Source organism: Pinus tabuliformis, chromosome J (genome assembly GCF_031772625.1).
Source record: "Pinus tabuliformis cultivar Carrire ecotype Pingquan chromosome J, CPIR1, whole genome shotgun sequence".
Classification (NCBI taxonomy): Eukaryota; Viridiplantae; Streptophyta; class Pinopsida; order Pinales; family Pinaceae; genus Pinus; species Pinus tabuliformis.
The window spans coordinates 1,490,927,883-1,490,953,579 of record NC_142295.1 but is presented as its reverse complement, the minus strand read 5'-3'; the positions used below and the strand labels follow the sequence as shown (position 1 = coordinate 1,490,953,579).

Genomic DNA, 25,697 nt, shown 5'->3' with positions numbered 1-25,697 from the left:
CACGAAGAGGGAGGGTTAAATTTTACCATGTTTCTCCAAAGCTCTTCTCCCTTCATCATGGATGAGAAGTAGCAAAAATGAAAAAGCTAGAGAGAGAGGACGAATTTGTGAGGGTGATCTTCATGAGGGTAGTTTGTTTTATGAGACCTCTTTACCCCAAAGTTATTCTCTTCCTTGATGGGCATGCTTGCCTAGGTGCACACTTTAACAATAAGGTAGTGGAGTGCTTTAATGTTGTTAGTTTTTGGTAGCATCGGAAGTGCTCTAGCTTTGAAAATTGGTGGAGAGGCTAAGACACATGAGTTCTAAATAACCCAGAAACCGTTTGGTGAAATTCCACATAGATTGTATTTTCTTAAAATAATTAATATTTTTAATGGGGTTCTAAGTCTAAACTTAAGGAAATTAAAATATTAATTAGTATTAATCAAAATATGGGTGAAAATGATCTAGAAGGTTGATCAAATCATGTTTTAATCTTAGTCGTTGATTAGAGACTCGGTCGTTGAAGACTCAACAGGAAAAGTATAAAATGGAGGCTTGGGGTTCATTTGGAAACACGCACAGAGAGATTGAGGAAATCGATTTTCTGAGGTGAGAATTTCTTAAGAGGAAAATCGATTGGGGGGATCTTACAGCTAAGGGGCAATGAGAATCTGGGAGAAGGGCTTTCCGGAGAATACTGACAGAGAAGGCGGAGAGAACTTGCAAAAATGCAGTGCAGTAGCCAGGAAAGGCTGACGCTGGGCCAGTCTGGGCCCATGTAGCCTTGATGTAGAGCCAGAAGGGCCAGTGTAGAGCAAAAAAGCTACCTGTCACGCAAAATCTAGAACTGTAGGAACAGTCGGAATTGTCAAGAACTATCGGAACTGTCGGAACTGTCGAAACAGTTGGGAGAGCTAACATAGAGGGCAGAGAAGGTGACGCAGAGCCAATGCAGAAGTAGTCGAGGTTAGCCAGTCTTGTGCCGAATCAGCCGGAATTCTGCCGGGTGAAGTGAGGTAAAACTCACTCAGATTTTCCGCCAGTATTTTCTCTGTAAAGAATTGCTAGATGAGCATCCTAGATTTGTATTCAAATATTTCTCCTGCATGATAATAAAACCCTCAAAGTTGTTGCACCGGTTTTCCCGCATTGGGTTTTTCGGGGACTATTGTGTCCAAAAATAAGTGTCCTATGTATCTTGTTCTTTGCTCTGTTGTAACTTTTCTGTTTGATGAGATCAAATATTTAATTAGTGTAGACTGCAGAAGTAATTTGCTTCAGTACTCAGAAGAATTAACTTAATGAATGTAATTTAAAAATCAAGTAGGTGAAGTAGATTCAAATTTGCTGCAGTAGGGATTCCTTAAGAGTGTAGGAATTTTCACAATGTCAGTGGTTACAATTGATGTTGGGCACATTACTTCATGGACATGCAAAATTTATGGAGGTTGTTATATCCTGGTGGTTAGGTCCATTAGTCAAGTGATTCCTCTCATTAATGAGCCCTAGTAAGGAACATTAATGAAGTTACCCACCCACAATGGAGCAAATTAAGGAAAGAGGTTACCCTCTCTCACAATAAAACACAGTTATTGATGTTGGCATGGTCAAGTTTAGTGTACCATTTAGGCTTAGTATTCACTTAATGTGATCACCCGACTCTTCTTAGTCCATAAAAGGAGAGGAAATGCATTAACTTAGCAGTCTATGTGAGGTGCAGAGTTAGTCTGCTGCTGTGACAGCAAAGAATTGCCAGCAGTGTTTACTGCTATTGTAATTTCCTTCAGCAATAGAGTAATGTGATATTCTGTTGGAGACTGTGCTCGCTGTCCTGATTTTCCAGATTACAGACTTACGCAGTAATTAGAGTAGTTCCTAGTTATCTGCTGTTTTGACTTAGATCATAGAATGCAGTGTTCGTACTCCTGAATTAACTGAATATTGTTTTAATAGAAGATCTGAAGTTTTAATAAGTAGTTCCTAGACTTTCAATCTGTAACTGTAGGTTGTAATTCATCGAGTGCAGAATTTAACTATGAGTTGAACTTTTAACAATCGACATATCAAAGATTGCATATCTCTGAGACTCTGCCGCAATTTCACCATATGCATGACCCATGAACCTACATTCCTTGATAAAACAAAAACTCTTATCCATATTACTTCATTCAAAAATGCCAAGTATAAAATCCTAATTATCCTACGAAGTAGTTCTAGTTAAAATGAACTCTGATGGTCATATATTGTGTTCCCAATAGCATTCATCATTCAAGCATGAATGCAATGATCGATCATAGTATCATAGTTGGGTAATCAGTCATTCCACATAACTTTATATTTTATTCCGACCTCGCCCCGCGCCCCCCCCCCCCCCCCCAGCAACATGATGCCTCTCATGGGCCACTTGTGCTTGTGCTCATGCTTTTGGGTGGGGCCAGGTGCAAGTCCTGGGTATTTTGGCACAATGGATACCCTCACTGACAGATGCTTAGCCAAAGAATTCTGATTTAAGTGCAGTTAGCCAGCTACATTACTTGTAATACTCAGATATTGAGGATGGCCATGCTCGTTGTGCAAATAAATGAAGAAACTAATCAATATAACTAGAGATTAATAAATGGAACCAAAAACAAATCCTCTGAGCCAAAAATCACAATGTGCTTGGAAGACACAACAAAAGTTCTACAACAATGAGCTAAGTGCACAAAAAATGATGAAATTCCCTCTTTTCTATCCAATAAACAAAAGATTTCAAAGGATAGTGAGAGTTTCAAAATAAAGGCAAAAGAAAAATGGAAAAAAGCAGTGTTGATAATATCGGCGATATTCGTAAATATCGCGATATTTTCGACGAGCAAAAACATTGCCGAGAAAATATCGCGATTGCAATATTTCAGAAATATCACCGATATTTCGGCAAAATATTGCGCAATGATCCAAAATATCGCCCAGCGACAGTCAGAAATTTCCGCGCGGGTTATAATAGTCCGATTTTGGTTTTTTTCAATCATTTTCATTTCTGGTTGTTGGAGAAGGAAGGGGAGAGCTATGTGCTTGCTGCCAAGGAGGGTTTGAGCATTCCATAGCTATTATCGACACCAACAACGAAGATTTCATTGATCTAAGCTTCAAGAACAGTGAGACAATTTCATTTCTTCCATTAACAGGTATGTTCAAATAAACCCCTATTTTAATGAATTTTTTGTTAGTTTTAGGATTGTTCTTGCTTGCCTATTTGCCTACAGTCATTTTGCTTGATTTTTTTTTCCATTTGAAAAGATTTTCATGCCCATGAGCAAATGCAAGGGTTTTAAGTTTTCAAGTTTTCTCCATATTTGGAGAGCAAACTCCATTTTTTTTGAGTTTATCGCTGCAAAGGCTATTTATTAATTTTATTATATATTAGGGGTTCATCTCTATAAAATTTCTTCACCCTAGAAATTAGTTTCTTATTGTGCAATGTGAAGTTGTGAACAGTTTTTCTTATTGTGCAATGTGAAGTTGTGAACAGTGAGGTAGGTTTACCATTTGCCTATTTCTAAAAGTAAATTCTATGTATGAATTTATGAATTTACAATTTTCAATTCACATTGCAAAATTGCAAATTTGCAAATAATGTAGCAAAAAAATTGTTTTGTAAAATGATGTGGTTATTAGTATTACTTATTAAGTTACTAATTCCAATTTTTTTTGGTGCCCTAGGCTTGAGTTAGCCCACTACAAAATATAAATATGCCAAACGCCTTGGACCCATTTTGGGAGTATGGGACCAGGATGACAGGTAGGGTTACACGACTGAAATACCATCTTGCTAGACTCAGTGGACATGATGTTGGGGTTTGTACAGTTTCTAGTCCGGAGCTTATACAAAAAGCTCTTGAGGCAATTGATGAAAAGGACAAAAAGAAGGAAGAGGCAGAAAGAAACAAAGTTGAACGTGCAGGTAGATCTTTCGGGATATCTTCTCCTGATTTTGATGTTGAGGGTAATGGCCCTAGTGGGAGGGGCTCCACAGCTGGCACACCATCCCCTGCTACTGCTAGTGCGACTGCGAGGTCATCATTTTTTTTTCCACGAACAGGACCTGGAGCACAACCTGGCGTAAAATCGCTTGTTAAAAAGAAGGAGAAGCAAGAAGCAGATAGAGTCATGGGGAGGTGTATTTTTTGGAGCGACTTACCTCTCAGCATCACCAAAACCAATCCATTTTGGCAGCCAATGTGTGATGCTATTGCTGTTGTGGGCCCAGGGTACAAAAGTGCCACATATGAGGAGTAGCGGGGGCCAATTCTTCAAGCAGAAAAGCAGGACATCAACTCTCGATTGGCGGAGTTGAAAAAGACATGGGAAGTTACTGGATGCATAGTGATGTCTGATGGTTGGACAGATAGGAAGGGTAGGACCCTTCTAAATTTCTTGGTACATTGTCCTAAAGGTACCATGTTTATTAAATCGTTGGATGCATCAGAACATATCAAAGATGCAGCAACGATATGTGAGTTGTTAGATGGGTTCATTCAAGAGATTGGTGTGCAGAATGTGGTGCAAGTCATAACAAACAATGCAACTAATTATGTGTCTGCTCGCAAAATGCTTATGGAGAGGCATCCCACATTGTTCTGGACTCCGTGTGCAGCACATTGTCTGGATTTGTTGCTTGAGGCAGTGTTTTAAAAACCGTTTTGAAAAACCGGTTACCGGTCAAACCGGTTACCGGTCAAACCGGCTGGTTAGCACGCTGGCCGGTCCAAACCGGCCAAAAAACTGTTGGCATTATGGCTAAAGTGTTGTCCTTGATGGCAACCCATTCAGGTGATAGATCACAGTACTTCAAGTCAGCAGCAGAGATTGATGATCAGCTATCAAATATTAAAGAAAATAAGGGGTACGCAGGTACACCTTGCATAAGGTGCGTACACGCAGGTCAGTGTTACATAAAGTGCGTACATACCCGCAGTTATCCCGTTCAAGAGGTGCGTACCCCCAGTGCACACATTTCAAGGCAAAGAAATTCACATGTGGGGTTTTCTTATGTTTTACTCTTGGTATTTAGCCGACGGTATTGTGTTATTATGGTGTCGGCTCGTGGTATTGATCCATGATTTAAGGAAGAGCTTTCCTATATAAAGCAAAGGAGATCATTTGGTTTGAGCACGCTTTGGGTTGAATATCTTATGAGGGCTAGATCTGACATATTATGATCTCTCTTGGGAGTATGTCTAGATCTAAATAAGGCGAATCTACTGATGGATCGAGATCTCTTCGGTGCATGTTCAGATCTGTAGATCTGACTGTCTGGGTTATTTCTGAAATCTTGAATTCATCTATGCCCGAAGGTACGCAGGTACAGTGAAAGAAAAGTGTGTACATACGCAGGCACAGAAGGGTTTCAGGTGCGCCGGTACGCAGGCACAGAAGGGTTGCAGGTGCGCCGATACGCAGGCACAGAAGGGTTGCAGGTGCGCCGGTACGCAGGCACAGAAAGGCTTCAGGTGCGCCGGTATGCAGGCACAGAAGGGTTGTAGGTGCGCCGGTACGCAGGCACAGAAGGGTTGCAGGTGCGGAGGTCCGCAGGCAGTTCAATAGACTCAGAGCGAGGTACGCAGGCTAGCAGTTGAGCAGGGTGCGTACATAAGCAGGCTAGCAGTTTAGCAAGGTGCGTACTGTAAGCAGGCAAGCAGTTGAGCAGGGTGAGTACTGTAAGCAGGCCAGCAGTTGAGCAGGGTGCTTACTTCTCTTAAAATCTTTGTTTATCATTGTTGTGTTCTGGGTTTGGTCCTATTATTGTTGATCTGGTTACTACAGTTGACTGGGTGATTCTCTTATACTTGATGATTATTTGATGCTTATGGATCCAGTTTGAAAATTTATGAAAAGTGGTCCTTGTAAGAAAAGAAGTAGGGGGTCGTAGCTCCCTTCCAGGAGAGACTGGAAAACGAGAGAGAGAGTTGTAGCTCTCTGCAGGTTGCAGCCTGCGTACTGGTAAAGGACTGCACCAGTACAAAACCATTGTAAAAGGAGTTTCTAATTTGAAAGAAGATAGAGACATATTGCAGCAGGTGGTTTTCACCCACATTGGGTTTCCACCTTACATCTTGTGTTCTTTGGTGTGACTATCTGTTTTCTTTTGTTCATGCTCATTATTTTATGGTACTGACATGCAAAATAATTCAAAGAACAAATAAAGAAGATTTATTAAAAGAATTAGATAATACTGATTCACCCCCCCTCTCAGTATTATTTCCAACAATTGGTATCAGAGCAGGTCCTTCAGAGAAGCTTGATCGCTTGAAGGTAGATCGTTCATCATGAGCAACTACGAGAGAGAAGCATCAATCAGGCCACCGGTTTTTGATGGGACAAACTTCAATTATTGGAAGGTAAGAGTTACTGCCTATCTTCAATCTCTTGGTACAGAAGTTTGGGACATCGTAGAGACAGGCTACGCTTTTCCTTCAGCTACTCCTACAGATGCAGCCGAGAAAAAGAAGTATGAAACAAATGCGAAAGCAGTCAGTACTCTATTAGGATGTATATCTCAATCAGAATTCATGAAGGTAATGCACTATAAATCCGCAAAAGAGATATGGGACAAAATTGTCACAAGCTATGAAGGAGATGAACAGGTAAAGCGTGCTAAACTTCAAACTCTCAGAATTCAGTATGAGACTCTCAAAATGTATAATGATGAAAGTGTGGCTAACTATTTTCTTCGGGTAGATGAGGTTGTTAACTGTATGAAAAATTTGGGTGAAGAAATAAAAGAGGCTATTGTGGTTGAAAAGGTTCTAAGATCATTGTCCCCCAAGTTTGAATCTAAAGTATCTGCAATAGAAGAAAAGGAAAATCTACGAATTCTTACTATGTCTCAGCTACATGGAATTCTAACTGCTTATGAAATGAGAAAGGGAGGTCCATCAGACAGAAGAGAAGCTGCTTTCAAGGCATCAGGCAAAGGAGATTATTATGAAGCGAGCCACGTCCCAGAAGAAGAGGAAGAAGAATCAAATTTTGTCAGAAATCTTCAAAGGGGTTCTGGAAGGTTCAGAGGTAAGTTACCTTTTAAATGCTTTGCTTGTGGAAGAGTAGGTCATTATGCTGTAAAATGTCCTTATAAGGATAAAGGAAAGGAACCTGCTAGATGGAACAAGAAACAGAATGCAAATAAGAAAAGCTACTACACTCATGAAGATAGTGATGGTCTATCAAACAGTGATGAAGATGAACAAGGTAATGAATATAAGTTGTTAATGGCATTTGAAGATGATGATTATATGGATGCTATAGATGTGGATAACCTTTATGATGAAATTACTAGACTCAAGAGATGTATAGAAGAAAAGAACATGATCATTGATACTCTACAATTTCAAATTGATGAAAAGGAAAAACATCTTGAAAAATTAGAAGGTGAAATTGTTGGTCTTAGAAAAGAGATTGAGAAAACAAAAGCTATTAATCTCAAGTTTGTCAAAGGATCTGAAACTTTGGATGAGATTATTAATGTGCAGCGGTCTCCACTAAACAAGACAGGTCTGGGCTATAATGAAGAAACTTCTCAAGCATCCACCTCAAAAAGTTATCTTGATGCAGCAAGAAGAAATGAGCAAAAGCACAATGAAGATCATCAGGTAAAGCAGGGACGAATTACAAACAGAAACTATCAGGGGCAATCCATCTTAAGGGTGAACAAAAGCTACAACCAGCCACAGGTAAAATCTTCTCAATTTGGTTCAAGAATAGATGACAATAGAAATTACAATCAATTGGCTGGTAGATTCGATAACCGCAGAAGTTTCTTCAATGGACAATGCTTTTCTTGCCATAACTTTGGTCACAAAGCAGCTCAATGTGTTGCATATAAAACGATCATGACTAGGGAAGCTCAAAAACAAAGAAGTATGACGGGGATTACAAAAAGGACCTATAACAACTTTTCGGTTCTTGAAAATGAAGTTGAATGTTCTATTTGCAATAACTTTGGTCATGAAGACTCTGAATGCAGGAGCAGGTTTCAGCAGAAAAAGGAACAAGCCTCAAGCACCAAAACATGGAGAATAAAAGAACCTCAAACAGAAAGATGTGGGATAGCATTTTATGCAGAGGGACAGGAAAATCTATGGTACATTGACAGTGGATGTTCGAAGCATATGACAGGTGATAAAGAAAAACTTGAGTCTTATTCTACTCTAGAAAAGGGAAAGAAAGTCTCTTTTGGAAATGATACTCCTGCAACTATAAAAGGAAAAGGCATTGCTCAGTTAAAAGAAAAGGTCAAGGCTGGAAATGTTTTGTATGTTGATGGATTGAAGCATAATCTTCTAAGTGTCAGCCAGATGTGTGATCAAAGAACCGAGGTTATATTCAGATCAAATGGATGTCTTGTTCGTGATCTTGATACAGGTAAAACAGTGATCAAAGGCAAAAGAACTCCAAATAATCTGTACATATTTGAAGAAGGACAACAACAATGCTATCTGAGCAAGGATGATGAGCACTGGTTATGGCATCGGAGGTTGGGACATCTAAGCTTTTCACAAATAAGAAAAGCATGCAAATATCAGGCCGTTCGCGATCTTCCAGATATCAAAATTCCTGACAACACCATATGCAAATCATGTCAGTTTGGAAAACAAACCAGAACTAACTTTCCAGAGAAAGAAGGATCAGCTAGCATGCCTCTTGAGCTAGTACATACAGATACATGCGGTCCTTTCAGGAAAAGGACACCTCGAGGAGAAGAATACTTGATATTATTCATTGACGATTTCTCCAGGTTTGTCTGGTTAGGACTTATGAAGCACAAAGATGAAGCATTCGAAAAATTCAAATCCTTCAAAGCCTTGGTTGAAAATGAATCAGGTCACAAAATTAAGTGCCTCAGATCCGATAGAGGTGGGGAATTTACTTCAAATGAATTTTTCGATTTCTGTGAAGAACATGGGATAAGAAGAGAATTCTCTACAGCAAGAACTCCTCAGCAAAATGGAGTTGTGGAAAGGATGAACAGAACAGTCCAACAAATGGCTCGTGCTATGCTTGATGAGTCAGGAACTCCCGCAACTTTCTGGGGTGAAGCTGCACATGCTACGGTCGTTATTCTCAACAAAACAAATGTCCGGGTGAACAGCACTCAAACTCCTCATGAGCTCTGGAGTGGTAGGACTCCTTCGGTAAAGCACTTCAAAATCTTTGGGAGCAAATGCTATATCAAGAATACGGATGAGCAGCTTGGCAAACTTGAACCTAGAGCAGATGAAGGCATTCTTCTTGGTTACTCTCCACATAGCAAAGCATACAAATGCTACAATAAAAGACTTGGCAGAATTGTTGACAGCATTGATGTAGTGGTTGATGAGAAGGGATACATTCCTAGGCAAGGACATCATGAAGACATCGAAGAAGATGAAGGCTACCCCCAACAACAGAATGATGAAGAAGAAGAACCTCAAGAAGAACCAGAGGAGCAAACAAGAATAGAAGAAAAGACTCCATCCAGATATGTTCAGAAGAATCATCCAGAATCTCAGATTATGGGGCAGAAAGAAGCAGGTGTACAAACAAGAAGAACAGTTGCAGAAGCTTCAAGCTATTTCGCATTACTCTCCTCTACTGAACCACAAAATGTGAAAGAGGCATGCAAAGATGAATGTTGGGTGAAAGCAATGGATGAAGAACTTGAGCAGATCGAAAAGAACAACACTTGGGAGCTGGTTCCTAGACCAAAAGATAAGAATGTTATCGGAACAAAATGGGTCTTCAAAAATAAATTGAATGAAAATGGAGAAGTAATTAAAAACAAAGCCAGACTTGTTTGTAAAGGGTATGCGCAGCAAGAAGGAATAGACTTTGAAGAAACCTTTGCTCCTGTTGCAAGACTTGAGGCCATCCGAATGTTCCTTGCTCTCTCAAGTTTTCAAAACTTCAAAGTATTTCAAATGGACGTGAAATCAGCCTTTCTGAATGGAGACTTGGAAGAAGAAGTGTACATTGAACAGCCAGATGGGTTCATTCTTGGAAATGATCCAAATCTTGTATGCAGATTGAAAAAGGCTCTCTATGGTTTCAAACAAGCTCCATGGGCTTGGTACTACCGTTTGGACAAATATCTTCATCAACAAGGCTTTTCAAAAGGATCAGCAGATAGCAATCTTTATATAAAAGTTGAAAATGACAAATTGCTAATACTTGTTGTATATGTAGATGACATTATTTTTGGGAGCAATGAAGAAGCTATGAATCAAAACTTTGCCTCGGTCATGCAGAAAGAATTTGAAATGTCCTTGCTAGGAGAACTGACATATTTCCTTGGTTTGCAAATCCAACAAAAAGAAGGAGGAATCTTTTTATCTCAAACCAAGTATCTCAAACAGATTTTGAAGAAATATGGTATGGAAGATGCAAAACCAGTATGTACACCCATGGTCACAGGATGTAGCCTCAGTGCAAATGATGAATCTGCAGCAGTACATCAACCAACCTACAGATCTATGATTGGAAATTTACTTTATTTGACAGGTACCCGACCGGACATCATGCATGCAGTTGGAATAGTTGGAAGATTTCAGGCAAATCCGAAGGAGACTCATCTTCAGGCAGTGAAGAGAATTTTCAAATATCTTCAAGGGACTCAAAATTATGGCTTATGGTATCCTAGAGATACAGATCTTACACTTCATGCTTATACAGATGCAGATTGGGCCGGAAGCATGGATGACAGGAAAAGCACAAGTGGTGGTGCGTTCTTTATGGGTTCCAGACTGGTATCTTGGTTCAGCAAGAAACAGAGTTCGATTGCCTTGTCTACAGCTGAAGCGGAATATGTTGCTGCTGCATCTTGTTGCACCCAACTCCTTTGGATGATGCAGACTTTGCAGGATTTTCAAATCACTTGTACACCACCAATCCCCATCTTATGTGATAACACAAGTGCAATCAGCATCTCAAAGAATCCTGTTATGCATTCAAAAACCAAGCACATACCAATCAAGTATCATTTTCTCCGGAAACAAGTGCTCGAACAGAAGGTCAAGTTGGAGTATGCTCCTTCTAAGGAACAAGTTGTTGATATTCTCACCAAACCATTGCCCAGGGACACTTTTGAATACCTCAGGCAAAAGCTGGGGGTTGTTGATGCATCATCTTATTGCTGAACCTCTTCTGATTGATGGTACAGGTTCAGGGGGAGCATATAATGCATTGTTGGCATTATGGAGGATGTGCAGAAGGAGATCTTCGAAGTAGCTGCAATATGTCTCTATCTCTTTCATGGTGGATTATGGTTCTTCGTTGCAAATCTGGTTCATATTCAGGGGGAGCATGTTCTTAGGGGGAGCATAACCCTTTGCCCTTGATGTCAAAGGGGGAGAATGAAGCTGAAGCTTTGAGGTTGCCATCAAGTCCAAAGGGGGAGATTGTTGGCATTATGGCTAAAGTGTTGTCCTTGATGGCAACCCATTCAGGTGATAGATCACAGTACTTCGAGTCAGCAGCAGAGATTGATGATCAGCTATCAAATATTAAAGAAAATAAGGGGTACGCAGGTACACCTTGCATAAGGTGCGTACACGCAGGTCAGTGTTACATAAAGTGCGTACATACCCGCAGTTATCCCGTTCAAGAGGTGCATACCCCCAGTGCACACATTTCAAGGCAAAGAAATTCACATGTGGGGTTTTCTTATGTTTTACTCTTGGTATTTAGCCGATGGTATTGTGTTATTATGGTGTCGGCTCGTGGTATTGATCCATGATTTAAGGAAGAGCTTTCCTATATAAAGCAAAGGAGATCATTTGGCTTGAGCACGCTTTGGGTTGAATATCTTATGAGGGCTAGATCTGACATATTATGATCTCTCTTGGGAGTATGTCTAGATCTAAATAAGGCGAATCTACTGATGGATCGAGATCTCTTCGGTGCATGTTCAAATCTGTAGATCTGACTGTCTGGGTTATTTCTGAAATCTTGAATTCATCTATGCCCGAAGGTACGCAGGTACAGTGAAAGAAAAGTGCGTACATACGCAGGCACAGAAGGGTTTCAGGTGCGTCGGTACGCAGGCACAGAAGGGTTGCAGGTGCGCCGGTACGCAGGCACAGAAGGGTTGCAGGTGCGCCGGTACGCAGGCACAGAAGGGCTTCAGGTGCGCCGGTACGCAGGCACAGAAGGGTTGCAGGTGCGCCGGCACGCAGGCATAGAAGGGTTGCAGGTGCGGAGGTCCGCAGGCAATTCAATAGACTCAAAGCGAGGTACGCAGGCTAGCAGTTGAGCAGGGTGCGTACATAAGCAGGCTAGCAGTTTAGCAGGGTGCGTACTGTAAGCAGGCAAGCAGTTGAGCAGGGTGAGTACTGTAAGCAGGCTAGCAGTTGAGCAGGGTGCTTACGTAAGCAGGCCAGCAGTTGAGCAGGGTGCTTACTTCTCTTAAAATCTTTGTTTATCATTGTTGTGTTCTGGGTTTGGTCCTATTATTGTTGATCTGGTTACTACAGTTGACTGGGTGATTCTCTTATACTTGATGATTATTTGATGCTTATGGATCCAGTTTGAAAATTTATGAAAAGTGGTCCTTGTAAGAAAAGAAGTAGGGGGTCGTAGCTCCCTTCTAGGAGAGACTGGAAAACGAGAGAGAGAGTTGTAGCTCTCTGCAGGTTGCAGCCTGCGTACTGGTAAAGGACTGCACCAATACAAAACCATTGTAAAAGGAGTTTCTAATTTGAAAGAAGATAGAGACATATTGCAGCAGGTGGTTTTCACCCACATTGGGTTTCCACCTTACATCTTGTGTTCTTTGGTGTGACTATCTGTTTTCTTTTGTTCATGCTCATTATTTTATGGTACTGACATGCAAAATAATTCAAAGAACAAATAAAGAAGATTTATTAAAAGAATTAGATAATACTGATTCACCCCCCCTCTCAGTATTATTTCCAACAAAAACCTGGTTAGACCTTGCCTTTCGCCGTTTTCTGGGCCCTAACCGGTGAAAACCGGCCGGTTCCATCCTAAACCGGTCGGTTTTTGGCATGCCCACCGAATCATGCAAAAACTTATTTCTGGGCATTAAATCTGTCATATGATAGAGACTAAGGTGCCATATTTTGAAGGAAGTAGCGCTGGTTATCTTGGAGATCAATTTATTAAAAGGGTAACTTTTGTAATGCAAGGAAAATCACTCCTGGATAGCAGATTTCTCTCTGCAAGCAGACTTACTAAATAGCAACATTCTCTGTATTAAAACTACAGCCACCTTGTGCCATAGCCACGACAAGACAAATATATGTTTAAGCAGCCCAAAATTCACATAATCCACCAGGCCAAGTTGCTTTGTTTGCTGGGCAGTGGAATGGTTTATCATTGGCAACAAGGTAATAAAAAGACTTCAAGGAATTGGAGGCAGAATACCTCAGCTCTGAGCGCCAAATCTTCTTATGCAGAGACAGCAATCAAACTCAGTAATCCCTATTTTCTACAGGCAAACGTTCTCAGGTTTCCATGATATTTTGTAACCAGATTTGACATGAGAATCTTTCCTTCAGTTTTTAATAAATAAGTGGTGAGTTGCACATGCTTAATATGTTGTGCATATGATGCTGAGGTTTTCTATTTATCTTGCATGCAAAATATTTGTCAAAATAGTGCTGCCCTTTTATCTATAGGCAAACTGTTTGAATAATCTGTTTGTCAAAATGGCTGTTAATAAACTGTTTGCTGAATTGTTTCAATGAGTTAATGGACCATGTAGTGGTTGGATGTATGATAAGTGTTTGACACAGTGTTACTTGGGAGCGGGAGCGGGAGCGGGGAGCGGGAGCGGAAGCGGGAGCGGGAGCGACCATTTTCAGAAGCTCCCGGTTTGGGAGCGAATCCCGGAGCGATTTTTTAAAAATATATATATTTTTTATATTTTTTAATTTTTGATACATATATGTCAACAAAAACATGTAGAATGATGAAATAGACATAAAAAACATAAAAAAACATAAATTGATCATTGAACCATATCACATCAATCATCTAGAAATTATAATCGTCATCAACCTTAGTAAAATAATAAATTAAAATAACATTCAATTCAATAACATTTATCATCATTGATCACCAAAGTAACAAGTTGTACTTGTAAGCCAAGTTTAACCATTACAAGAAGTAATATCGAAGATATTTCTAAGTCCTAACTTCTAACTGTTAACATGATATGAAATGTTAAAAATTTATAAAATGAAACATGAATAATGAGATGAAATGAAACAACTTTAGTCTTTCACAAAGCATCATATTCATAATTCACAATCATTACCAATGAGTTATAATTGCCAAGGCCCAACTTCAAACTTCAAATTTTCATTGTCACAGTGATATAATGTTTACAAAAAATATCATAATGTCATAATGATATGAAAGAGTCAAGAGTCAAGAGTCAAGGACTCAAAACTCAACACTGAACAGTTATGAAAACTAAAGTGACAAGTCTAATAGAAACTAAAAAAGACAAGTAAACTGTAAATCTACAAGTGGCCCTTGCCACGAGAGTCTCCAGGAGTATAAGTAGGTCTTGGCGGTCTTCTAGGAGTCTCCCGCCCAGACCGACGACCAGAACTAGAGCCTCCACGCGAGGGTGTCGATGGAGGTGGCGACAGCAATGGAACAAGACTCGGGCCCCGAGAACTGCTACTGGATGGTGGAGGTGGAGGTGGCATGGCTGCTGCAGCTGCTTCAGCTTCATCCCGTACAAGCTCATCTTCTAGTTCTTCCATATGTACAATGCCATCCTCTAAATTGTCGTCCTCAGGGTGATTGTCCCAAATTTTATATGTGGGATCTTCATTAGCCCGATCACAGTAATGGCTCAACAACCTCAAATTGTAGTGCACATAAACCAAGCTTTCTGCTCGGTTTTCGTTGAGCCTGTTTCTTTTCACATTATGTATATAACTGTAGGTGCTCCAACACCTCTCTGCAGAAGAAGAATTTACAACCTGTGCAAGAACTTTCAATGCCAATTTTCGCAAAAGTCCGTCGCCGCCATATGTTTCCCACCATGTGAGAGAATCAAATTTATCTTTGTCGTCCATTGCATGGAAGTTACCATACAAACCACTGCCAGTGAAGTATCTGCCTATTTCAAGGCGCACAGCTGCACATTCCTCCCTGTCAGGCACCAACTTTTCTAATGCATCCAGATATCCTTTAGTTACCTCTCGATCTAAATGGGGTTTGGTCCTAACACCACCCCCTGCTGCAGGTTTGCCCAACCAAGAATCTGAGTAGTATTTTGGCGTAAGGATATACGCCAAGCAATGTAGTGGAAGGTTAAGCCTTTTCCACCGTTCACACACACAATCGTGAATCAGATTGTACAAGTCGGGATCTCTGTTATTAACAATGTCTTTTATTTCCCCCAACATGGTATCCATTTGCTCATACACCTCGCCAATCACTGGTTTGTCTGTATCTGCAAACCGAATCATGTTATAAATTGGCTTGGTGAAATCCAATACCTGTCTCACAGCTGTCCAAAACTGCCCATCAAGAGCGGCCTCCTCCACCGTTTCAAAACCTGCAATGTCAGCTACATTTGTAGTCCTTTCCTTTAACACCTGCCAATTTGGACTTGATACCATGCTAGCTAAACCCTCTCTTACCTTCAAAAGGCGCCTGAAGGTGAGGTAATAGCTACCAAATCTAGTCCTCGCAATCTTCAGCAACTCCAATCTCGAGTGACTGCGGAAAAGGCCATGGGTATTGCTATGATTTGTAATAAATTTTATCATTTTTTTCCTCTCTTGTACAAATCCCCAATCCATTGGTATTGTTCATTTTTGTTTTTGACAATATCATGCAACAGAAGGTTCAATGTGTGAACCAAACATCCAGACCAAAATATGTTCGGGTATCTATCCTCAATAATTGCTCCCGCTGCCTTACAATTAGGAGCATTATCAGTGATGACTTGGATGACATTGTATGGGCCAATACGCTCAATTGTTTCAAGCAATGCTTCTGCAATGTTGATAGCGGTCTTGAACTTGTCTGAGTAATCATGTGCAGCTAGAAAAATGGGACCACTTCGGGACACAGCAAGAACACTTATCAATGGCTTGCCTTTTACATTTGTCCATCCATCAGATACAATGGACACCCCATTGTCAGTCCAAGAACTTGTCATTTTATTCAAAGATTGTGATATTTTTGCTTTTTCATGATCAAGGCCAACTGTTCTTGCCTTGTCATACCCAGGGCTCTTGTATCCTTTAGGGGCATCATTTATGGCAGAAACCATTTCGTGCCAATAAGGTGAGCGTAGAACATTGAATGGTATCCCATTTGCATAGAGGAACCTGTAAATTTTTGAATCCACATCATTCCTACACCCCTCATCAAGGAAATCTGATATGGTTCTACGGCGTAAAGATGATGACCCTGAGCCTCCATGTCCATATCCACTGCCTTGGGAGGATGCTGAAGGAGTTCTTTGTGAGCTTTCAAAGAAACCCCTTGATCTTTTTGCTTTGTATTGGGCGTCCTCCTCTTCCTTTATGTATTTGGCTCTATCTGCTGTTGACACCGCGTCGCAAGTTCTGATTCCTATTTGTTTCTCTCCATCCCATGCCCTTTTCCCGCAAAGGTGTCTTCTCAAACGGGTGTATGAGCCTGTGAAATCAGAGTTGCAATGGGGGCAATGAAATTTAGTGGTTCCACCCCCTCTCCCTGTTTCAGGCCTCTGAACATATTTCCACAATGGAGTTTGGTCTTGTTTAGTTTTTTGACCCTCATGTTCACCCTCCACATCCTCCTCACTGGGGTTTTCACCTATTTGACTTCCTCCGGCTTCTTCATCCACCTCTTCAGTTTCAGGCCCCCTCCGTTTCCTACTCTCCACCACCATAATAACCAGAAAGGGGACCAGGAAGAGGAAAATGCCAATAAAAATGCTCAGGTCCATCGTGTTTGATGTTTGTAGGGTTTGAGTCTTGAATCTGCAAATTAATTTAGTTTATTGGGATTAATTCATTTAATTTATTAATTTAATTTAAATTAATGATCTTTAAACTCAAACAGGTAAATGAAACTAACCAAATTAACTACCTAACCAGCTAAACTAACTAAATGATTAAGTTACTTACCTCTGCAAGCTTGCTCCTCGCTCCTTGGCACTTGCTCCTCGCTCCTCAGCTCTGGCTCCTTGCTCCTCAGCTCTTGCTCCTTGCTCCTTTGCTCTCAAACTCAAGCTCAATCTCATTGAAATGATTTTGTTTTGGCCCATTGGGCTTATAAACCCAAAAAAATTAGTTTAATTTTTTGTTTTTTTCGGGTCCGCGGAATTTTTTTCCGCCGAATCGCTCCCGGAATTTTAAAATTCGCTCCCGGAGCGTTTTTTAATGCCCGGGAGCAATCAGGGAGCGATCGCTCCCCGATCGCTCCCGGGCATTAAAAAGCGCTTCGGGAGCGCGGGAGCGATCGCTCCCTGAAGCGCTCCCTCACAGACCAGGGAGCGCAAATTTTTTTACGGGAGCGCGCTCCCGAAAATCGCTCCCGTCCGGGAGCGATTTGGGGAGCGCGCTCCCGAGCCGCTCCCGCCCGGAGCGCGCTTCGGGAGCGGGTTCGAAGGGGGGGGGGCCGCTCCCCCGCATCACTGGTTTGACAGAAGGCTTCAATGAGCATTTTGATTATTGCAAAAGTTTAATTTGGCACATTTAGGAATTATTATATTGGCTGATTGGGCAATCCCAAGGGGTATTAAATTGCACATTGGTGGGAGTTATTTGGTGGCCAGTGTCCTCAATTGCAAAGGTTTGCAATTAGAGTCCTCAGTCAAACTTGCAGTGCTTCAGGTTGTGAGCGCAATTGGTCTGTTTTTGAGCGCATACACACGAAGAAGAGAAACCGTTTGGAACAAAAACGGTTAAATGATCTTGTTTTTGTGCAATACAACCTTCGACTGAGGAGGAACCAAATGATGAGCAAATCACCTGATCTAGATCCCATTGTGTTGGACGATATTGATCCAACATCAAAATGGGTGGAGGACACTGAAGATCCTGTGTTTGAGGTTGATTTTGATATCGACATGGCTTTAGCGGGGGATGAGGCAGATGATGTGGCGGCATCAAAACCAGGATCAGTAGCGGCATCAAGGAAAGGCAAGGAACCAATGGAAGGCACTAGTTGTGCAGGTCAACAAACTCGTGCTTCCATTAGGTCCACTTCTATTGTCATTGGTGGCATTGATACTGAGGTTGCAGATCAGGCTGAGGCATCCTCAGACTCTGAACCAGATGATGTCTATGTAGCTCTTGATGATGATCCTGTGTCTAGTAGTGGTGATGGACTTGATGATTGATCATGTGTACACTGTAGACTTGTAGTAGGCCAATGGCCTCATAGCTTGCAGCATTGTTTTTGGACTTTATAGGCCATTTAGAGCCTCATTTCTTATGTATTTTGCTATTTTGTCGATGATATGTATTGTACTCGGTGCCATTTTGATATATTCACCTTCACGTGGTATATAAATTAGCAAACTTTGCATATTTTGTCTCTATTGGCTTGGAATCATGGTTTTACATCTTAAAAATAGTTTTGTTTCATTAAAAATTAATTATTTAATGTATTTTTTTAAAACCGGTTCGTTTAGACCAAACCAGTCTCGGTTAGACCGGTTCCAATCGGTAAACCGGTTCATTAGGTGGACCGGTCCGGTCACCGGTTCCGGTTTTAAAAACATTGGCTTGGGGATATGGGGAAACTCCCCTTCATCAAGGAGGCAGTTGCTATGGCTAGGAGCATCCCCAAGTTTATTTATAACCATGCTTTTGTTCTTAGCCTCATGAGGAGGTTCACTAGAAACAAGGAGTTGCAGCGTCCTGCCATCACACGTTTTGCCACAAACTTTATTACTCTTCAGTCTTTGCTTCGATGTCAGTTCGAGTTGACGCAAATGTTTGTGTCTGATGATTGGGGTAATTGTATATACAACAGGAGACATGACGGGAAAGCCATTGCAAAAATGGTGTACTCTGAGACATTTTGGCACGGAGTAGAAGAAGCATGTGCAGTTAGTGAACCTATAGTAAAGGTTCTTAGATTGGTGGATGGGGAGAAGCCTCCAATGGCTTAATTGTATGAGGGCATGGATAGGGCCAAGGAGGCCATTCGTTCCTATTATGCAAACAAGGGTTCTGTTGGCCTTGATAGGCAGATGATGTTATGGGATGTGATTGATAGTCGGTGGACAGGGATGCTTCATCGACCCATTCATGCAGCAGCACTCTTCCTCAACCCCGCATTTTCATACAAATGCAACTTTGATTTTGATGGCGAGGTGATGGAACGGCTCCATTCCTGTATTCAGAGGATGGTAACCTGATCCTGAGCTTCGTAGCAAAATCAATCGCGAGATACAGTCTTATCGGGATTGTGTTGGCCTCTTTGGCTTTGATGATGCTATTAGGGAAAGGGCCCTCTTCATGCCACGTAAGTGACAAGTCATCACTCATTAGAAATTAGAATTTTCAATTTAGAATTTCCTTACTTATAATTCTATTTTTTTTAAATTCTATTATGTAACTTTTATTTGAAAGTTTAATTATGTTTTAAGTTTTTGAATTTTTTATTTCATTATTTTGTTGTAGATATTTGGTGGTGAAGCTATGGTGCAAGGGCACCAAATTTGCATAAATTGGCCATACGAATCTTGAGTCAAACATGTAGCTCTTCAGGGTGTGACCGCAATTGGAGTGTATTTGAGAAAATACACGCCAAAAAGCGCAACAAGTATAACTTTGAGCTCAAGCCTTTGGTTGAGCAATTACACTTATTGTAATTTTTAATTTTTAATTTATGAGCTTCAAGTGTCAAGAGTCAAGAGTCAAGACTCATTACTTTTTTTGACACTCTTACAGGTTGGAGTTCGCACGCCTCAACGATTTGGTGCATGTGCATTACAACATCCGACTTCGAGTGAGGCAAATAGAATCACCAACGGATCCAGATACCATTTCCTTAGACAATATTGATGTATTGTCTCCATGGAGGGTGGAGTCTGAGGAGCCCATCTTAGAGGAGTCACCTTCATGGTTAGAGCCAGTGGCAGATGATCCATTAGAACAGGGGCAGCAAGAGGAGGACTCGGAGTCAGAGGAGCAGTAGCACTCAGAAGAGGAGGAGGAGGAGGACACTACGGGAGCATCAGCATCAACACCATTTGCTATAGATATAGGAGAGCATAGCCCCATACCTAGCACTCATTATTTGACATTAGGTGTAGAGGCAGGGTCAGGGCCTTCTACTACTAGGGGCAGGCCTGGCAAACAGCCCATCATGTTTTCCCGTAAAAGGGGGAGAGGGCAGTGATTTCAGATAGATAGCTGCTAGTTTTATTTGTTATGCTACATATAACTCATGATGATGAGATACTTTTATATATGTGATGTTATTTTGTATTGGTTCTCCACATTTGAGTCCTTGAATGGACAATTATCAGGGATCAGCGGGATTTGGTATCGCCTTTGATGTATCATTTCTATTTGACATCATATATATCAGTGTTTTCTTCATATTTATGTACCAATGTGTTTATTTCATGTTGTTATTGCTTTATATGTTTAAAAATCTGACCAAAAAAATGAATATATTATGCATTTTTTATGCTTGCCGATATTTTGCCGGTATTTTCGACGATATTGCCGATAAGATATTTTCTGGACCCTCGCCGATATTTTCCCGATACCGATATTATCAGCACTGGAAAAAAGCATTTAGTTACAATGAACAATATCAAATCTCAAAACCTAATTCTTGACCTCCTTAATAGAGGCCAACGTGTTGCACTCCATGGAACCATTGGATTTCATCTATGAATCATAATAGATGAAATTTCAGTAAACATAGTAATTGTCAAATAAATATTTGAAAATAATTGAAATTTGAGGATTTAAGAATGAGCTTTCTACCTTCAGCATTAGTGCTACCATCATCAGCCATCTTCTCTATCCCATTTTTCTGTTTTGACTTGGAGTCTGTAAGACCCTCCCATCTGTCTTTGCCATCATCATCATCCCACCGACTACCTACAGGTGGAGTCCAAAAATCTGATCCTTCAGAATCACTCTTAGGTTCAGCATCTGCAGTAGCAGTGGCATTATTCCTAACTAAATCCACATCATTACTATGTTTATTCATCTTGGTCCTAATCTTTTTTGGCTCAGAGCCATTTTCAATCTTCTTCCCCGCTTTGCGCAACCTCTCTTTCTCTGCCTCTTTCTCAGCTGAATGAGAGGACAATGATGAGAAAAATGAATCAGAACACTTGATAATTCTGGAATCTATGATTACTACGGTAACAATTAGCATGTAAGAACAACTTAAGCTGATAAGTGATGACAAAATTTCAAGAACAAAACATAATAATATGGACATATAGAAACCATGGAAAAACAGGAGACAACAGAAAGAAACCATGAAATGAAAAATAGGCAGTCACTGTCCACGCTTGTCCATGTTAACAAACAGAACTGGATGGGAAAAGGCACACCTAATCTTTTCTGAAATTTTTTGCCACTTAGATGCTTCCAGATATGTTGCTCTGTTTTGTTGATAATGTCACCCGTCAGTTTACAAATCAGCTTCCCTCTGCAGAAAAACAAACAATAATGAATGAACAAACTTTGCATTTAAAAGCAATGAACATGATTATTTCACAGTCAAGTTAAGACAACCAAAACCCTCTCTCTCTTTGAACAGTTCCGCTGACTATATGTGTGAGCGAACGGGCGGATGTCATAATATACAATGCAGGAGAAAAATGCTGCTATTGTTGATATTTCCAAGAGGGCAGTAGATTCTCAAGCTGGTTTACTGATGATCACTGAGCATTGTTGATATTTCCAAGAGGGCAGTAGATTCTCAAGCTGGTTTACTGATGATCACTGAGCACAAGATGGGACATCAAGTCCATTGCAACCTAGGAGAATCTTTCAGTGATCCCCGGACCTTTTCTCATATTTTGTTTGTTTTGGATACACCCCTTCAGGATGTTTGTTTGTTATATGCCATCTCGCTAAGTAGCAGCTGCTAGCGAGACTAAAGTTTCTTCTAAATCTGGACCATTTCTTGATAGATTTTTTTCATCCTGGTAAGACTATCACATGGCTAAAGGTTTATGTATCATTTTGTTTGTCATATGAGATAAAGATGATACATTTTTTTTTCTCCAGAAAATATGTTGAGCGCGTGCACACGCACTGAACATTTTAGTTGGTCTAAAGCAATGACAGGTCAAATACTGTAAAACCAAGCATAACTCAGACCATCCGTATATATCGAACTTGTTTTTATTGCTTACTGCCATGTAACGCGATCATAAAATTCCCAACAACTTTGATGAAATCCCTAATTAAATTCTGATTAAATTCATTTTCCATTTTTTGTTCTAAAGAAGAGGTCAAGTAGACCAGGTGGGGACATTAAAAAGTACACATAACCTTCCATGCTGCGCAAATAATTAAGCCAGATAGAGAAAAGTACAAAATCGTATACTAGAATCCACGGTTGGGCATATGAAATATTAAAATTTCTGCATACTGATTATCACGAACCCAAATCTGTTGTATATTCGTATTGTTATAGACAAGCGATCAAAAAAGGTGGGCGTGGGGAGGGGTGAGAATTGGAGCTGGGCTAAAGTTGGGGCAGTTCCAAATTCTGGCAGCTCAGGATGCATTTTCTCAGCGTTTCAAACATTTAGGTATTTCCAGCTATGAAACAGCAACGGAAAACCCTAAACCCTGAATCCTAAGGCAATCAGGTCCCTCACAAATTTAGGATACGAATTCTTCGCTTATAGAATTGAGATCTGATTGACATCAAAATACAACAGAGTGCAATGAATGCACAGAAAATCGTTAAGCACACTTGACTTACTTGGCAATGGGACTTTGTTCGAATAAATTCAGAGGAGGCTTTTTCTCAGCGAGAGCACGATCGATGAGCGCCAAGCGACAGCCTTTGCTGTTGCCATAGGATAGTACATTTTTAGAGGGCAATTCGTGACCAGTTTCAAGGCATCTGAGCTTCCCATTTCCTATGTCTTCGTAATGAACTTCCCCCAGCAGACCAAAACCCTCACCCTCTTCGGCTTTTTCCTGAGCCTCCATAGAACACCCCTTCCAGGTTTCCACTCTAACTTTTTTCAGCGCAGATAAAATGGAGGCGAGTGCAAACTTGATCTTTGCATCAAACGCTAGTGATTGCATCAAACTCTAGTGATCTTTGCATGTTGCTCCGAGAGTTTTTATTTAAATAATAATAATAATAAAAATAAGAATAAGAATGAGAATGAGAAATAAATAAATAAAAGGAAACTTTAATTAAATTGTTACAAAATTGGAATGAGAATAATAATTGGGTCTGGAGTGTGTTTTAAAATTGTTTTTATTTCACTTAGTTATGATAGATTTTCTCACTTTCAAAAAAAATGCTTGTAAAAAGAAAGAAAGAAATTATTTTTATGTCCACGAGGCTAAAGATAGTCTATGGGACAGATTGCTTCTTCATTTTCTTGACATATTCAGCCCTTTTTCTCTGTGAAGCTTCAAAATAAATGCTCCCAACTTCTCGACAAACCCCTCGCTAAATAGATTATCCCAAGAGCTAGCTGCCAACATATCTGCATAATTTTCCCTGTTGTTTTTGAAGGCCTCACATTCTAAAATGAAATGTTTTTTTGTTTCCACTTTTCCGGAAAAACAGAAAATGCTTACTCTTTCCTCCCACACTTCTTTTGGCCTTTTCCAGCGTTGATGAGAATTAATCATTAACTGAGCAATAAGAATTTTGGCTCTCCAAGAGATATTGGCCTCTATGTATGCTTTTGGTTGATGACTATGAGTGGGATTAAACACTTCAATATAGTAATTTTTCTTTCCTCCTAACTCCTTATCCCAAGTACACTTGTGGAACTTTTCCATAACATAATTTTTATCTCTTTGTTGTTTATGGGACACGTGTTCAAGCAAATACCCCATTTACTAAACCATTTGTTATTTTGCTGCATCCAAGTATTTTTTCTCTTGCACAATTTGTCATTAAAAACAACCTTAGGCCATCTACCCTCTTCCATTCGCTCAATTTTTTTTAAATACCTTATGACTCGCACCATAGCAATTGCTTCAATAAGAGCAGTCCATGTTTCACTTAACAAGATAGCATAAGGAACTCCACTTTTAATCTTGAATTCGTTTGTAATCAAACGCTTCTGAATTTTCTCAATTTGTCTCCACTACATGTCGGATGTACTGCTCGCCCATAGTTCACAACCATAGAGAATCACCGGAATCACTAGAAGCCCAAAAAGAGTTTTAGTGGTTTTCCAGTCCCATAACTCTCCCTCTCTGCACCTATTTTGAAAAGCATAAAATGTTTTCCAACCCCCCAGAGTTATTTTCTTTCTACAACCATTCTAGATTAGATTTTTGTTGAAGTCAATTCTGAGATATTTGTATACCGCAACTTCTTCCAGAATGTTTCCTTCAAAGTAGAACTTATGTTGGTTATGTTTTTTTTTCTTAGAGAAAACCACTACTTTCATTTTGCTAATATTGACTTGCATCCCACACTTCTACAAAAATGCTCAAGGGATAGTAAGTGCTCTTGCAAACCAAGGGCCGATTTAGCAATCAGAATAAGGTCATCTGCATACAAAAGAAGCGTTATAACAAACTTGCGCAAATAGATACCATCACCCCCTTGCGAATTTAACCACTCCTCAAACCAAAAAGGGTAGGAAACAATGGGCAACCTTGCTTGACCCCGATATTGCTTCTAAAACTTTCAGAAATGCCTACTGAAGTTCTAATTTTGACTTTCACCTCTTCATACAACCTATGCACAGCTGCTCTCAAATGTTTAGGAACCCCAAGTTCCTCCATTTTGTGCCAAAGCTTATCCCTAGGAACCGAGTCAAACGCTTTTCTGAAATCAACAAAGCAACAAAAGACTTCTTCCTTTTTCTCCTAAAATTTTTCAATGATGTGCCTTAAAGTTATACAATGATCAACTGTGGAATGTTTAGGTCTAAAACCTGCTTTCCCTTTAGCGTGCTTATCTCTTTCTTCTGCCCACTTGCTAATTTTGTTTTCTAGCATGCTTCCAAATAGTTTTGCAAACAAAGGGTTTATCATGATGGTCCTATAATTGGAGGGATTATTGACATCACCGCTCTTGAAAAGAGGTATTGCCAGACTAGTTGTCCAATCTATGGGGAGCCCCTGTTGTATGGTGTTGTTGAAAATTTTTGTAATGTGAGGTGCCAGAATCTTTGTATTTGGCTAAGAGTTTGTTTTTCTTGAATATAAGGAAATAGTTTAACCGTCCAAAACCCCAAAGACATTTGTAAGAGTGAAGCCTACCCTCTTACAAATCACAATGGATAATTTCACATGGTATGGTTTTCCTTGAATAACAGTGATGAGTTAATTTAGATTTGCAAATAGCAATCAGTGATAGTTGTCCCCACTACTAGTTTGTCTACTGAGTTATGATAGGTTTTCCAAGTGCATAAGAAAAGAGAATGAGGATGAGAATCGCTTCAAGGGTTTCATTGCTCTAAAGAGAATGTTGTTTAAGTATTTTCGAGGTAAACTAAATTATGATGAGTTGAGAATTAGAGTCACTTGAAGGGTTACATTATCTTATAGGAAGTATAATAATGATGA

At 40.2% G+C, this 25,697-nt stretch overlaps 1 protein-coding gene across 2 annotated transcripts in view; it reads right to left on the bottom strand.

Annotated features, from left to right (window-relative positions):
* The window catches only part of LOC149233055 (uncharacterized), an 84,806-nt gene extending 61,545 nt beyond the window's left edge, over positions 1-23,261 (bottom strand). Inside the window, exons 1-4 of one of the 2 annotated variants that reach the window (XM_089379673.1) lie at positions 22,906-23,261; positions 21,518-21,615; positions 21,153-21,251; positions 20,937-21,053 (exon numbers count right to left, since the gene is read on the bottom strand). In XM_089379673.1, the coding sequence (XP_089235799.1) occupies positions 20,937-21,053; positions 21,153-21,251; positions 21,518-21,615; positions 22,906-23,237 (646 nt within the window). In that variant the 5' untranslated portion in view covers positions 23,238-23,261. Of the gene's footprint in view, positions 1-20,936; positions 21,252-21,517; positions 21,616-22,905 lie in introns of both variants that reach the window. The other variant, XM_089379672.1, reaches the window with a different exon arrangement.
* Positions 23,262-25,697: the final 2,436 nt, after the last annotated feature.